The sequence below is a fragment of the Urocitellus parryii genome, chromosome 16 (assembly GCF_045843805.1).
Source record: "Urocitellus parryii isolate mUroPar1 chromosome 16, mUroPar1.hap1, whole genome shotgun sequence".
In the NCBI taxonomy this organism is placed as follows: Eukaryota; Metazoa; Chordata; class Mammalia; order Rodentia; family Sciuridae; genus Urocitellus; species Urocitellus parryii.
In genome coordinates, this window is record NC_135546.1 from 19,662,618 (window position 1) to 19,678,370 (window position 15,753).

The 15,753-nt window shown below is 52.0% G+C and overlaps 1 protein-coding gene across 2 annotated transcripts; it reads left to right on the plus strand.

Moving 5' to 3' along the window:
• The first annotated feature begins 543 nt into the window (after nucleotides 1–543).
• Nucleotides 544–14,455, plus strand: Hmces (5-hydroxymethylcytosine binding, ES cell specific). 2 transcript variants are annotated; one of them, XM_077793450.1, is made up of 7 exons: nucleotides 544–611; nucleotides 1,371–1,580; nucleotides 4,590–4,733; nucleotides 5,848–5,973; nucleotides 9,249–9,433; nucleotides 11,988–12,180; nucleotides 13,950–14,455. In XM_077793450.1, exons 2-7 carry the CDS (start codon nucleotides 1,398–1,400, stop codon nucleotides 14,181–14,183), a joined length of 1,065 nt encoding a protein of 354 aa, XP_077649576.1. In that variant the 5' UTR covers nucleotides 544–611; nucleotides 1,371–1,397; the 3' UTR covers nucleotides 14,184–14,455. The 2 variants fall into 2 exon arrangements, with proteins under 2 accessions (XP_077649576.1, XP_077649575.1); XM_077793449.1 differs by having other exon boundaries at nucleotides 611–663.
• Nucleotides 14,456–15,753: the final 1,298 nt, after the last annotated feature.

A 15,753-nucleotide genomic window follows, 5' to 3' on the forward strand; every position in this document is an offset into this window, starting at 1 on the left:
GCCGGCTCCATTCCTGGTGGCTTGAGTCAAGGGGGACATCATGGAGGAAGAGTGGCAGCAGAGCAGCTCGCATGGTGATCAGGGAGCAGACTCCAGCCACGCGTGACTGTGGGACGCGCTCCTGGGTGGCTCGGGTTCTGTCCTCGTCAGGCCTGAAATGAAGACTTCACCCCCACAATGACCTGGTGCCCGGGTGCCAGGGCCCTTCCCTGGGGGACGGGCCTCGGGGGAGGGAACCCAGGTGCCTGGCGGCCAGTCTGTCCCTGGAGCCCAGGGAAGGGAACCCGCAGGGGCGCGGCCCGCCCTCTAGGGCGGGGCTCACCTGGGGGCGGGGCCACAGGGAAAGGTAGCAAGGCCCGCCCTCTGGGGCGGGGCTGACGTGGGGGCGGAGCACAGGGAACGGAATCCCGCGGCGCATCAAGGCGGACGGCCCGCCCTCTTGGGCGGGGCTCGCCCGGGGGCGGGGCCACAGGAACGGAATCCCGCGACGCATGAACGCGGACGTCCCGCCCCTTTGGGGCGGGGCTGTCCCAGGGGCGGGGCCTAGGCTGGTTGGGGCGGGAGCTGGCGCAGGCGCGCGGTGTCCCGGCTGAGCGCGGCGCGAGCGTGAGGTGAAGTGAGGCGACGCGGGCGGCCGGAGCCTCTGGACTCCGACGCCCGAGGGTGAAGCGACGCGGGTCGCCAGGCGGGACGGCCGGGCCGGCTCTAGGCGACGCGGGGCAGGGGCGGGGCGTACAGCGGCTACGGAGCCACCTGCACCCGGCGACCCGGGAGCCGAGCCCGGAGCGCGTTCGCCGCCGGGGTCCAGCCCGGGCCTTGGGCCGCGGAGGCAGCGGGCGGCGGGGGGGACCGCGTTTCCGGCCGGGTCGCCGGCGCCTGCGGGGACAGAGAAGGGCGGGACCAAGGGTCGCCAGAGGGCAGCGCCAGGGGCCCCAGTCGCCTTTCTTGGCTGCTCCAGGAACCCACCTCCTCGGGGAGTTGCATCCGGGCAACTGTTTGGGGAGCGATTCAATTCAGTGCCAGGGCCGCACCGGGGGGCCAGGGTGTTGAGCCCAAGGGGCGGATCCTTGTCCCTGATGGAGCTTGGGGGTCCCGAGTAGTAGAACCTGGACATCGCAGGAGGACGCTGTGACTGAGACCTGACATTGCACCAGGCCATCCCCATAGGAGGCCGAGGCAGGAGGATCGCGGGTTGGAGGCCAGCCTCTAGTGAGGCCCTCAGCAACTCAGCGAGACCCTGTGCCTAAATGAAATAGGAAAAAGGGTTGAGATGGGGCTCAGGGGTTAAGCACTCTGGGTTCCATCCCTGGTCACAGAAAAAGATCTGATATTTCATGTATAGACCTTCTCCTTATGTTTTGTATTTAAAGGTGGCGAGAGGGAGGCCGAGCTGAAGGATGTGTGGGCGCACGTCCTGTCACTTACCTAGAGATGTCCTCACGAGAGCTTGTGCCTATCACGATCGACAGGGCCAGCAGCGACTCCCAGAGTGGAGAGACCCCGAGAAGTACTACCCCTCTTACAACAAGAGCCCCCAGTCCAGCAGCCCCGTGCTGCTGTCTCGGCTGCACTTGGAGAAGGTAACCAGTTGGAGCCCGACTGGGCCAGTTTCCACCCAGCAGTACTGGGGATGGAGCACAGGGGTGCTTTACCACTGTCCTTGTTTTAATTTGCTCTTTTATTTTGTAATTTGATGACACAGGGTTTCAAATAATAAAGCCACTAATTTAAGATGACATCTTGTTTTCCTAAATTGGACCCAGGGATGCCTAACCACTAAGCCACATCCCCAGCCCTTTTATTGTATTTTATTTAGAGAATAGGATGTTCCTGAGTTGCTTAGAGCCTTGCTAAATGGCTGAGGCTGGCCTCCAACTGTGATCCTCCTGCCTCAGCCTCCCTAGCTGCTGGGATTACAAGCGTGTGCCACTGGCTGGCTGGGATTACATTTAAATCAGCTTTTATCTAGATATTCCGGCCCCCAGATGAGAACCACTCTAGACCTCAATGAAAGTAGTTATATTATTGCTTTATAACCTGAGGACTTGATCCACTATTCTCCGGGGCTCAATTTAAGTGCATTCGCTATACTGGACCTGCTAGCCATAATGCATGCCCGATTTCTATAAGCCTTTTATTTGGAGGGGAATTTTTTTTTCTATTTTTTTATTTAAGGCAGCAACTCTGGACATGGTGGCTCACACTTATAATCCCACAAATCTCTGGAGGCTGAGGCAGGAGGATCACAAGTTCAAATCCAGCCTCAGCCATTTAGGAAGGCCCTATGCGACTTAATAAAACCCTGTCTCAAAAAATAAAGGCCAGGTGCAGTGGCACACACCCGTAATCCCAGCAGCTAGGGAGGCTAAGATAGGAGGATCGTGAGTTCAAATCCAGCCTCAGCAATTTAGCGAGGCACTAAGCAAACTCAGCAAGACCCTGTCTCTAAATAAAATATAAAAATAGGCTGAGGATGTGGCTCAGTGGTTGAGTGCCCCTAGGTTCAATTTTTGGTACCCAAAATTAAAAAAAATAAAAGGGGGGTGTTAAGGATGTGGCTTGGGGGTTGAGCACCCCTAGGGTTCAATCCCTGACCTTCCCCACACAAAAGAGGAGACCCTCAAAGGGGAAAGGAAAAGATGAGACATATTTAAAAGGAAGACAGAATTTAGAAGGAAGGGAGATCAGGTGTGTGAGTCTTCTGTGCTGTTAGCCCCTAGTTCTCTTCCAAATCCCTGAAGACTTACTGAATGGAGGTCCACTGGAAACAAAATATTGTTGAACAGAAAGATGGGAACTTGTCCTAGGTTGCCTGATCAGCAAAGGCAAAGCTGGAACTGAATTCCCAACACCAATCCCCATTCCAATTAATGGATCCTAGAACCAGAACTAGGGGAGGTAGAAGCAACCAGTCCCCATTTGGGTCACTGATAGGAATTTTCTAATGTGCTGTTAGACCATACATCTCATTAATAAGTTTGGTTACGATTTCACGGTTTAGATGGGTGAGGTGGCACGTGCCTGTCATCCCAGCGGCTTGGGAGGCTGAGGCAGGAGGATCGCAAGTTGGAGGCCAGCCTCAGCAACTTATGGAGACCCTGTCTCTGAATAAAATCTAAAAAGGGATGAGGACGGGGCTCAGGGTTTAAGCGCCCCTGGGTTCCATCCCTGGTACCAGAAAAAAATAAAAAAAGATTGCCTGTGTTTCATAATTTGATAAATATTTCATATTTCTCAAACCTGTAATTTGTGAAACAAATTAGAAATATTTCAGCATTTCATTTGGCCATTTGCGCTTGGAGATTGCAGCATTTGCATTTGAAACCGCCACTTTGCAAATTGCTTCCTCTTTGATCTCTCCACCCCAATGCCCCCAGCTGTTCTGTTGAGGGACCAAAATGGAAAAGGTGACTAATACCGGGCACTATCCTCAGCACTTGGGCTTCTCACCCACTTCCTGTTCATTGTCCTCACGTGTGGGTTTGGTTGACAGTTGTCCAATGAACCCACTCAGTTAAAGGTCACCAATAGAAGTGGTGAGAACAAGCTTTACCCTAGGCACTGGTGACATCATCATGGATGGTCCTTGCTATGTGGCTGAGGCTGGCCTCCAATTGTGATCCTCCTGCCTCAGCCTCCCTAGCTGCTGGGATTACAGGAGTGTGCCACTGGTGGGAAGGGTCAGTGCAGGCTAGAATGTTCAGCAGCCTCCCTGGCCTCTGCTCACTAAGTATCAGGAGCACCCCCCTATGTCACAATAACCCAAAGTGACCAAGGACATTATCAGAAGTTTCTGGGTGTTGTGGAGAGGTATGTCAGCGTGCAAAGTTGAGAACTCAGAGGTAGAATAGTTGTCTTGCAGATTTCTATTGAAATTGAAATCTGAATTCAGTTGATTGGCTTTTTTTTTTTGTATTCAGGATTGAACCCAGGGGTGCTCAACCCCTGAGCCCCATCCCCAGCCCTTTTTTATGTTTTATTTAGAGACAGGGTCTCCCTGAGTTGCTTAGGGCCTCACCGAGTTGTTGAGGCTGGCCTCCAACTTGCAATCCTCCTGCTTCAGCCTCCTGACTTGGTGGGATCACAGGTGTGTACCTGTCATTGTTATTTAGTTTTCAATGGAACCTTAATTTATTTATATGTGCTCCTGAGAATTAACACAGGGCCTCACATGCTAGGCGAGTGCTCTACCACAGAGCCACAACTCCAGGCCCCATTGTTATCTTTAATTCTTAACAATATCCTGTGGCCAGGTGTAGTGTCAGTCACTTATCCCAACTGCTTGGGAGGCTGAGGCAGGAGGATCTCAAGTTGGAGGTCAGCCTCAGCAGCTCAGTGAGACCCTGTCTCAAAATAAAAAATAAAAAGGATTGGGGACGTGGCTCCATGGTTGAGCACCCCCTGGGTTTTAGTCCCTAATACGACCACCACCAACAAAAAAATCCAAGTAGGAATCTAGAAAAATCCACGTACAGGCTTCCTTGTGTATCATCCTCCTATGTCAGCCTCCCAAGTGGCTGGGATCATAGGCGTGTCCTTCCGCAACTGGAAAATCTTGTTACTATCATGCTCTCCTTTTTCTGTGGCAGGGCGCAGACTCATCAGAGCGTGTCATTGCCCCCATGCGATGGGGCCTGGTCCCATGTTGGTTCAAAGAAGCCGATCTTTCCAAGATGCCCTTCAACATCACCAACTGTCGCAGCGACACCATCTTGGAGAAACGGTCCTTCAAGGTGGGGAAAGGCACACACTCCTCTTTTTTCCTCAGAGCCTGGAATGTGCCTTGTGTGCCTGATGAACAAGATTAGGTTCTAAAAAATATTCCCAGTTGTTCATGTTGAGTGCTGTTGGTGCCAGACTTAGTGATTTACAACAGAACAGTCACATCTTGCGTCAGTGGATTGACTGTCCTCTTGGAGGCAGTTGTTATTTTGAGGTTCTCATGGACTTGTGATCCGATAGGATGGGAGGAGCGAGGGGTGGATGTAGAACAGGGGCCTCCTGCGGAGCCAACCAAGGCAGCTAGCGTGATTCTGTCTCGTCAGTGCTTGTGAACATGCCAGAAAGATTTCAAGACACCTCACTCCGAGGGGTAGGCAGGAGTCGATTAGAAGGGATTAAAAAAAGGAGAAACTGCACGTGGTGGTGCACACCTGTCGTCCCAGCAGCTTGGGAGGCTGAGGCAGGAGGATCACAAGGTGGAGGCCAGCCTCAGCAACATAGCGAGGCCCTAAGCAACTCAGTGAGACTCTGTTTCTAAATGTCCCTCAGTATGGGAAGGGCCCACACGGGTTATAACTATTAGGAGTCTGGCTTGCTGGGACCCAGTTTTAAAAACTAGCTACCACCTCCGCCTGTTGGTTAGGGCTGGTTGCTTTGAGGTGCATTATTTAATCTTCAACATCTGTGTAATTGGTTGGGTGCAGTGGCCCACACCTGTCATCCCAGCAGCTCTGGAGGCTGAGGCAGGAGGATCACAATTAGAGGCCAGCCTCCGAAAATTTAGTGTGTCCCTAAGCAACTCAGCGAGACCCTGTCTCTAAATGAAATATAAAAAAGGGCTGGGGACGGGGCTCAGGGGTTAAGCACCCCTGGATTCAGTTTCTAATACCAGGAAAGAAAAAAGCTGGATCTAAGTGAGGGACACAGAAATTAACTCCAAGGTCACATGCTGGACCTGGGTTTTGTATTATGTTTGTGGTCCTGGGGGTGGAACCCAGGCCAGGGCCATGGGGACCTGTTGTGTGGCTCACCCCAGCCCTGGGCCTGGTTTGCACTTAAGCTCTTCGATGCCTCCTGCGAAGCCACAGGGTACCACTGAGACCGTATCTTCCTCTTCTCTCTCAGGTGCCTCTGGGAAAGGGACGGCGCTGTGTGGTCCTAGCAGATGGATTCTACGAATGGCAGCGGAGCCAAGTGACAAGCCAGAGTCAGCCCTACTTCATCTATTTCCCCCAGGTCAAGACCGAGAAGGTATCGGCCACAGCGGGCTCTGGGAAGGAAGGGACCCGGAAACAAGTCAGGGTCATTGATTTAGTCAGCTTTTCTGCTGCTGTGACTCAGGGACCCTGCAGCACCACTGCAGAGGGGGACAGTGGATGTGGGGCCCAGGGTGTCCACAGACGGTGGCCCCACTCCTGGCTGAGGGGAGGCAGGACATCATGGAGGAAGAGTGTGGGGAGGGAGCAGCTCCCATGGGGACCAGGGAGCAGGGACTCCACTCTCCAGGGACCAATAGAGACCCCAAGCCACGGCCCCAGGGCCACCTCCTCCCTACACCCCACCAGGGACCACCAGGGGACCCCAGGGAGCCATTCCCTGCCAGGATTCAGGCCTCACACCCCTCACTCCTCCTCTGGACCTTCCTGTATTGTCCCCGTGGGAGCTCTGGGGACACTCACAGCCACACCATCCTATGTTGATCTTCATGTCTCCTCTATGTCCCTGTGATCCCAGCTACCTGAGGACATGAGGCAGACAGTTCACGAGTTCAATCCCAACCTCAGCAACTTAGTGAAACTGTCTCAAAATCAAGACAGGGTCTCGCTGAATTGCTGAGGCTGGCCTCCAACTTGTGGTCCTCCTGCCTCAGCCTCCCAAAATAAAAAATGAGACCAGGAATGTAGCCCAGCGTCAGAACACCTGCCTGGTGTGTATGGGATCCAGAGTTTAATCCCCAGCTCCGAAAAATACAAAGGGGGCTGGGGTTGGGGCTCAGTGGGAGACCACTTGCCTAGCACGTGTGAGGCCCTGGGTTGGATCCTCAGCACCAAAGTAAATAACTCAAATAAAGTGTTGTGTCCACCTGCAACTAAACCATATTAAAATACAGGACTGGGCTGTGGCTCTGTGGTAGAGCACCTGCCTAGCCTGCGTGAGGCACCGGGTTTCCTCCTTAGCACCACATAAAAGAAAGTAAATAAAGCAAAGGTCCATCAACAAGTGAAAAAATATATTTTTTTAAATATTTTTTTTTAGTTGTATGTGAAAATATCTTTACTTCATTTTTGTGTGGTGCTGAGGATCGAACCCAGGGCCTCCCATGTGCTAGGCAAGCGCTCTACCACTGAGCCCCAATCCCAGCCCTGAAAAAATATTTAAAAAAAAATACAAAGACTCAGTGACAGAGTGTTCTCAGGCTCAATCCCTGTACCACAAAAAATTAATTCACAGATCATCAAAGTCCCGTCTTAAAGTTCAATGATTTTTAACATTTTCAAAATGTCACACAGCCATCATCACCATCTGATTCCAGGACGTTGCCATTGCTCCAAAGAGAGGCCCACTAGAAGTCACTTCCCTTACCTCCCTGTCCCCAGCCTTAATCACCATCTTTTTTTTGGTCCCAGCAATTGAACCCAGGGGTGCTTAACCACCGAGCCCCATCCCCAGCCCTTTTTATATATTTTATTGAGAGACAGGGTCTCCCTGAGTTGCTCAGGGCCTCGTTCAGTGGCTGAGGCTGGCCTCCAACTTGCGATCCTCCTGCCTCAGCCTCCTGAGCCACTGGGATTATAGGCGTGCGCCACACCACACCTGGCTGACCGTCTTCATGGACAGGTGCGGGCTGGGGAAGTGTATTTTGTGGAGTTTGGATCTCTGGCATGGAAAATATTTGGAAAACACTCATTTGTTAACCTCTTTGAGTACTTCTTCTCTTTTTCTCTTGGCTTCCTGAGATCTGGTGTCTTCCTTTGGTGCTGGACATGGCCACCCAGGGCCTGGAGTGTGCTGAGCTCACACCCCACCACTGGGGGGCGCTCTGGGCCTGGGGTTCCAGTTACAAAAGCACTAGATGCTTTGGTTTTGTCCTGTGGATCTTGGATGAGCTCTTCTGTATTTGGTTTCTCTATTTTTTGTGAATCACTTTAGATAATTTTTACTGATATGTTCATTCATTGTTTCCAATTTTATTTTATTTTATTTTGGGTACCAGGGTTTGAACCCAGGGGTGCTTAACCACTGAGCCACATCCCCAGCTCTTTTTTATTTTGTTTTTTGGGGGTTACCAGGGATTGAACTCGGGCTCTCAACCACGGAGCCCCATCCCCAGCCCTATTTTCTATTTTATTTAGAGACAGGGTCTCACTGAGTTGCTTAGGGCCTCGCTAAGTGGCTGAGGCTGGCCTCTACCTTGCGATCCTCTTGCCTCAGCCTCCTGAGTGGCTGGGATTACTCATATGCAGCACCACACTTGGATTCCTCCAAGTTTCTTCCCTCTTTCCACTCTTTCACATGAACACCCCGTAAGGTCCTCGGAGAAGAGCCTCCAAGCTGGTACAGACTCCCCCATTGACTGCAGTGCTTGGGGGTTCTGTCTCCCTCAGGTTTGCCCATACTCTGCTTTTTTAAGAGTTTGATAATAGTTGGGTGCCGTGGCACGTGACTGTGACCCCAGCCGCTCAGGAGGCTGAGGCAGAAGGATCACAAATTTGAGGCCAGCCTCCACAATTTAGGGAGGCCCTAAGCAACTTAGCAAGACCCTGTCTCAAGACAAAAACTAAAAAGGGCTGGGGACATGGCTCCGTGGTTGAGCATCCTTGGGTTCTGGGGTGTCACTAAAAAAAAGATGATATATTTGACTTCTTAATGGCTTGCTGGCTTGTACAAAGGCCTGTCTTCCTCCCTTTGTCACCAATCATCTAGTATTTCCATTCCGCTTCCTCTTGGAGCTCCTGTCTTACTTTTTCGGCACACTGGTTGCTCAGCAACCTCACTTCTCTGAAGCATTTAGAGAAAATCATGATTGTGTAAATGATGTGGCTTTTTCTTATTGTTAAGATAGAAGTGATATTTTTTTCCAGCTTCCTATATTCTAGCTCCTAAACTCAATCTTGAATAATAAGTAGGAGTACAAAGAAGAAAGGTCAAAAACTGTGTTTTGGGCAGAGGAAAGTTACTTCAGCAAGAAACAAGAGTAAGCCAGGCGCAGTGGCCCACGCCTGTCCTCCCAGTGACTTGGGAGGCTGAGACAGGAGGATCGAAAGTGGAGGCCAGCCTCAGCAATTTAGTCAGGCACTAAGCAACTCAGCGAGACCCTGTCTCTAAATAAAATAGAAAAAGGGCTGGGGACGGGGCTCAGGCCCCTGAGTTCCATCCCTGGTCCCTCCACGCCCCTCAAAAAGAAAAAGAACTTAGTCGCCCAGGTTGGCCTTGAACTTGGGATCCTCCTGCCTCGGTGTGTACCCGAGGTTGCAGGCGAGTGTGGAGGTGGCCTCTGAGCACATCCTCTGCCCTTGTGCTTCTAGGCAGAAGATGCCACCGGGGCTGTGGATAGCGCTGAGACCTGGGAAAAAGCTTGGCACAATTGGAGGCTGCTCACCATGGCGGGCATCTTTGACTGCTGGGAGCCCCCAGAGGGAGGAGACCCCCTGTACTCCTACACCATCATCACCGTGGACTCCTGCAAAAGCCTCACCGACATCCACCCCAGGCAAGTCTCGCTTCTCAGCCTCGGGTCCACAAAGATTCCAACAAGGGTTTGTCCTCTGTGCTGTTAGATAGAATAGGCAGCTTCCGGGAAACTAAAACTGTACAAAATAGAGTTATCATCAGTCCAGCTACAACATAGGCACAAACACGGCTGGGACCCAATTACCTGACAAGAACCGATCGGAGGCAGGCACGGTGGCACACATTGCTAATTCCAGCAGCTGGGGAGGCTGAGGCAGGAGGATCACAAGTTGGAGGCCAGCCTCAGTAACTTAATGAGGCCCTGTCTCAAAAAACAAATGAAGAGGTCTCAGGGACTGGGCTTGTGGCTCAGGGGCAGAGCACTTGCCTCACATGCATGAGGCACTGGGTTTGATCCTCAGCACCACATAAAAAATAAAAAAAAAATATATTGTGTCCACCTAAAGCTAAAAAATATCTTAATAAATAAATAGGGGCTGGGGTTGTGGCTCACTGGGTTCCCTCTCTGGGACCAGAAATAAGACACAGTGACAGAGCAAGGATATAGCTCAGTAGAAAGTCCTTGCCTGGCACAGGAGGTCCTGGGTTTAATCCGGAAAAAAAGGAAATTGACCCAATGAATGGCCCATCCCCAGCCCTATTTTGTATTTCATTTAGAGACAGGGTCTCCCTGAGTGGCTCAGGGCGTCGCTTTTGTTGAGGCTGGCTCTGAACTCCTGGTCCTCCTGCCTCGGCCTCCCAAGCTGCTGGGGTGACAGGTGTGCGCCACTGCACCTGGCTCTATTGGATTTTGAGACAGGGTCTCAAGTGGCCTAGGGCCTCGTTAAATTGCTGAGGCTGGCCTCCAACTTGCAATCCTCCTGCCTCAGCCTCCTGAGCTGTTGGATGACAGGCGGGCACTGCTAGAAATTCCTTAGTGCCATTTCTCTCGGTACTGTGGCTTCTCCCAATCACAGAAAGTTCTGGAAAGGAGAGTCAAGAGACCCACCAAATCCATCATGTGTATCTCGTGCATTTTTCTTTATGAGAGAAGTTAATTCAGTCCAAAGGCTAAAGAATCTTCTCATGCCTTCACAGTATTTGGAAAGTGGTTCCAGCCGGGACATTTACTTTTACATCCTTGTCACTGATATGGATTTGTCTATACCCATTGCTCTGGCGATGATCACGGGTTCTCTTTTTTCTCTCAAGATGCTTTATTACTTCAAGCTTCTGTTCAGTATTTAAAATACTTCCATCTGCAATGGCTCCCTGGGTTTTTTTTTGTTTTGTTTTGTTTTTTGTTTGTTTGTTTTTTTTTTTGATAGAGGACACAATACCTTTATTTTATTTCATTTATTTATTTATTTGGTACTGAGAATTGAACTCAGGGGCCCTCGACCCCTGAGCCCCGTCCCCAGCCCTTTTTAATATTTTATTTAGAGACAGGGTCTCCCTGAGTTGCTCAGGGTCTTGCTAAATTGCTGAGGCTGGCCTCCACCTTGCGATCCTCCTGCCTCAGCCTCCAGAGCTGCTATGATGACAGGCGTGCGCCACTGCACCTGCCTTTATTTATTTATTTTTATGTGGTGCTAAGGATCAAACCTAGGGCCTCCCACGTGCCAGGCAAGCGCTGTACCCCAGACTGCCTGGTATGTTTGAGCCAGGAAACTAAGACATGTTTGAGATATTGAGAGAGTGAGTGTGTGAGACTGTGTGTGTGTTCCTACAAGGCTCAGTTTCTCTGGGGCCCTCACATTTCCTCAGATGAAATTCTGCAAAAGCAAATGCAATATTTTCTTCATACTCCCCTGGATCCCCGAGATCTCAGCCACATTGGAAGAGATTTGCAATTTCAAAACAGACATCCGCAGAGCCGACTGCTTGGGTGACACCTTCGCAGTTATTGCCACATCTGAACACTGGCCTCGGTGGTTTTGGGGTGTTCTCCTGAGAAGAACGTACTGTTCTCCCTGGTGCTGTTGGCCTGGTCCCAACCTGTATCTGTACTTTCATATGATTTTCTATTTTGCTAATTAACCTTAAACAATTTCCTATATTTCATCAAAAACACTTTTTTGGGTTGGTTGGTTTTGGTATTGGGAATGGAACCCAGAAACTGGGCCACATCTGCAGCCCCCTTTATTTTTTTTTTTTATTTTGGGACACGGTCTCGCTAAGTTGCTGAGGCTGGCCTCCACCTTGCCATCCTCCTGCCTCGGCCTCCCGAGCCCCCGGGATGACAGGCGTGCGCCATTGCACCTGGCTTACTGTAGGTCTTTCTCATTTGAGGAGGCTGGAAATTTTTGTGGAGAGATCTAGTCTTTAAATTTAGGCCTCAAAGAAAGTTCATTAGTTTTCTAGAATGTTCAGTGGCCTGCACTGGGATTGGTTGTAGCCTCTCCACTGTCTTGCGTGACACTCATTCTGGGGTCTCCATGTTGACTCTGGAGCTCTCTCGGGTTGTGCTGAGGGGGAACCTGTCACACAAGGGGCGGAGGGCGGGCCAGCTCCTCCTCATGGCCTGTCACCTACTAGCTGACCCATCTCTCTTCCCTTTCCTTCCCCACCCGCCCTCCTGACCCGTGGGCTAGGATGCCCGCCATCTTGGATGGAGAGGAGGCTGTGTCCAAATGGCTCGACTTTGGGGAGGTGTCTACCCAGGAAGCCCTGAAGCTGATCCACCCCACAGAGAACATCACCTTCCACCCCGTCTCCTCTGTGGTGAACAACTCCCGCAACGACACGCCCGAGTGTGTCACACCTCTCAGCCTTGTGGTCAGAAAGGTAAGGAGGACTTGTGAGCTGGGACAGAGCCCAGGGGCACTTAACCGCTGAGCCACATCCCCAGCCCTTTCTCTATTTGATTTGGAGACAGACTCTTGCTAAATTGCTTAGGGCCTCGCTAAGTTGCTGAGGCTGGCCTCTACCCTGTGATCCTCCTGCCTCAGCCTCCCAGTCACTAGGATTACACCACCAGGCCTAGAGCTCAACTGCTTTTCTTTATTTCAATTGTTAAACGGACACAAGCTTTCCAAAACATGGAGGGACACAAGGAAGAAAGGTAGCCTAGCATATTTTCAAAACAAATACGACCAAAATTTAATTACCTGTTGAACAAAATGCCTTTTTGATTCTCTCCTCTCCCAAAAATCCATGTGATAAACCAAGACAGAAACTACCAGCAACTACTCAGAAGCCAGTTTATTTTGAGACAGGATCATGCTGAGTTGCTGAGGCTGGCCTCCAACTTGTCATCCTCCTGCCTCGGCCTCAAGAGTTACTGGGAATTATAGGTTCGCGCCCCTGGGGCCCAGCTGAGTATGGGGCCCAGTGACCTCTCAGGAGATACTCCACCCCAGACATCCATGAAGCCCGGGCCAAGACCACACAGATGGAAACTGAATATTTGGTCCTGCTGGGGGCAAATACCGCACAGCCCACATCTGCATCCTCATTCTGCTCAGCTCCCCAGGGACTTCAGACATATTTTCGGGGGCAGGTCGGTTGCAAAACAGCGCTTCCTCTGTTATTCACATCACCCCCGTGATGACACAAAAATCAGTCAAGAAAATCAGATCACCAACCCTACCAGCTCCATTGAACACGACACAAGGGCTAGGGCTGTGGCTTAGAGGTAGAGCGCTCGCCTAGCAGGGTCAAGGCCCTGGGTTCGATCCTCAGCACCACGTAAAAATACATGAAATAAAGGTATTGAGCCCAACCACAGCTAAAAAATATTAAAATAACACACACAAAAATAAACATTTTCTTTCCACCTCCCAATTCATCCCACCACACTTCCACAGTTAACAAGACCCTCGGACTCGGAAACCCAGACTTCACCTTTCTGCCCACTCCTCTCTATAATTTTTTTTTGTACTGGGGATGGAACCCAGGGGCTCAATTAACCCCTGAGCCCCGTCCCCAGCCCTTTTTGCTATTTTATTTAGAGACAGGGTCTCACCGAGTTGCTTAGCGCCTCGTTTTTGCTGAGGCTGGCCTTGAATTCACAATCCTCCTGCCTCGGCCTCCTGAGTCGCTGGGTGACAGGCATGCACCATCACGCCAGGCTTCTGCAAGGTCTTTACTCTGTAAGCAAAGTCACTTTCTAGACAGGTGGCATTTGCTAATTCAGTTTGGGTTTGGGCTGTGGGTGTCAACGCAGCAGCGGGAGCAGTGACAACAGTTAAGGAGAATTTGTACAGAGGCCACACATACAGGGAGGACTTTAGCTTCAATCCCTCATCACTGTGGCTCTTGGAAGTTCATCCTTACGTCCATAGCCTCATTTCCAACCCAACCCCCTGGTGACACTGAATTCCCTTCTGGGTTTTGTTTTTACCTTTTTTTGTTGTTTTGACGCAGTCTTGCTAAGTTGCTGAGGCTGGCCTCTAAGTTGCTGAGGCTGGCCTCTAAGTTGCTGAGGCTGGCCTCTAACTTGCGATCCTCCTGCCCCAGCCTCCCCAGCTGCTGGGATGACAGGTGGATGGAGTCACACATGGGCCTTTCCCCAAAGCCTGAACTGGGTGCTGTCACCTTCTCCTTCCTCCTAGGAACCCAAGGCAAGTGGCAGCAGCCAGATGATGATGCAGTGGCTGGCCACCAAGTCCCCCAAAAAGGAGGAACCCAGGTCACCCCAAAAGGACAAGTCCGATGTTCCGCAGTGGACCAGCCAGTTCCTGCAGAGGAGTCCACCCCCCGCCAAGAGAGCGGCCCCCGGCCTCCTGGACCGATGGCTGAAGAGGGACAAGGAGGAACCAGCGGCCAAGCGGCCTCACTGCCAATAGCGGCCTCCAGAGAGGCCCAGGTGAGGTCCTAGTGGAGGCCGCTGCTCAGGCTCAGGGAGGCTCCTTGCATTCTGCATACGGCCCCCGGTTAGGCTGGCCACTGTGGGCTCCCGGGCAGATGGGCCACCCTGGCCTTGGCGGTGGTCCCCCTGCCGCAGCGCAGGGCTGCTGGGAATGAGGGGGACCCGTTGCTCCAGGCTCTTCCCAGCCGCCGGGTGCTGTTAAAATTATGTTCCTAAAGTTTATTTTTTTCCTGAATAAATTATATTTGATAGCTTTGTCCTATGCACTGGATGGAGAGTGACATGGGTCGAGGAAGCGTCAGTCCTGAGCTCACCCGGTTTGCTGGTTACAAACCAAAGCTATTTTTTGGGGGGGTACTGGGGAGTGAACCCAGAGGCGCTTAAACCCTGAGCCCCGTCCCCAGCCCTTTTGATATATTATTTAGAAACAGGGTCTCACTGAGTTGCTTAGGGCCTTGCTAAATTGCCGAGGCTGGCCTCCAATTTGTGATCCTCCTGCCTCAGCCTCTCAGCTAAGCACCAATCTACAAAAAAACCTTGGAATCCGGGACACGCCCCTTGTCGAATCTCTTTTCACTCTTGATACTTGGAAGTTGTTGGAATTCTTCAGCTGAAAATCCACCTGAGTCCTGGTGCAGAGGCCAAGACCCTGTCCTTCCCGCTGGGAGAATGGAGTCCAGCCAGGAAGCCATCCCTGCCCCCCAAAGCTGTGCAAAGCTTCCCAGCCTTTGGCTAGAGCAAGCATCCGGGTGCCTGGGCTTGTGGATGGGGCTGTTTGCCCTCTGACTTCCCGAACCAGTGCTGCAGCTGTCCCCAAGCCCTGTGACCTGCTCTGTCTGCAAACGCTGGATCGCTTTAGAACTGATTGGTCTGAGTATTTACCCTCCGATTCTCCACCCACATCTTTCGATCCATGAAAGCAAGAATCACTGTTTTCTCCCCTTATTAACAGTACGTGCAAACATTCATTCAATGAACCTGAGCCCTCGTTGTGCGCCTGCCCAGCCGGAGGAAGGGGCTGTTGGGCACCTGGAGATGAAACCCAGGGGCTCTGGACCCAGCCCTTTCAAAATATTTTATTACTGAAGGCAGGGTCTCACTGAGCTGCTTAGGGCCTTGCTAAATTGCTGAGGCTGGCCTCCAATTTGCGATCCTCCTGCCCCAGCCTCCCCAGCTGCTGGGATGACAGCCTGCACCACCAGGCCAGGGTTTAACTGAGGGTTCCTGGCCAGGGCAGCGAGCTGGGGATGGCTGGGCGGGAGGGGACCGAAGGAGCACCCAGGCCAGGCCTCTCTTTCTCTAGGGAGCAACTAGGAGTGTGCAGCCTGCAAATCGACCTCCAGCGGGTGGCCACAGGCAGCCACCAGGCGACCCGAGAGCACGGGGTGTGGCCGGGCCGCGCTTCTCCGCTGCAGCCGGGCGCGAAGCACCGGGCGCTGGCCTTGGGCCCTATGCAAATCAGGGATGGAACTTCCACCAATCAGAGGGCAGCGCAGACCCTGGCCCTGCTAATGGGAGTGCGGGACGGGCGGGGCTGCCTCGCAGAG

Bases quoted from the DNA above. Each gene is read 5' to 3' on its own strand.
- Hmces (XM_077793450.1), top strand. From the start codon at position 1,398: ATGTGTGGGCGCACGTCCTGTCACTTACCTAGAGATGTCCTCACGAGA. The intron at 1,581-4,589 runs GTAACCAGTTGG...TTTCTGTGGCAG, and splicing joins CTCGGCTGCACTTGGAGAAG to GGCGCAGACTCATCAGAGCG. The intron at 9,434-11,987 runs GCAAGTCTCGCT...CCCGTGGGCTAG, and splicing joins CTCACCGACATCCACCCCAG to GATGCCCGCCATCTTGGATG.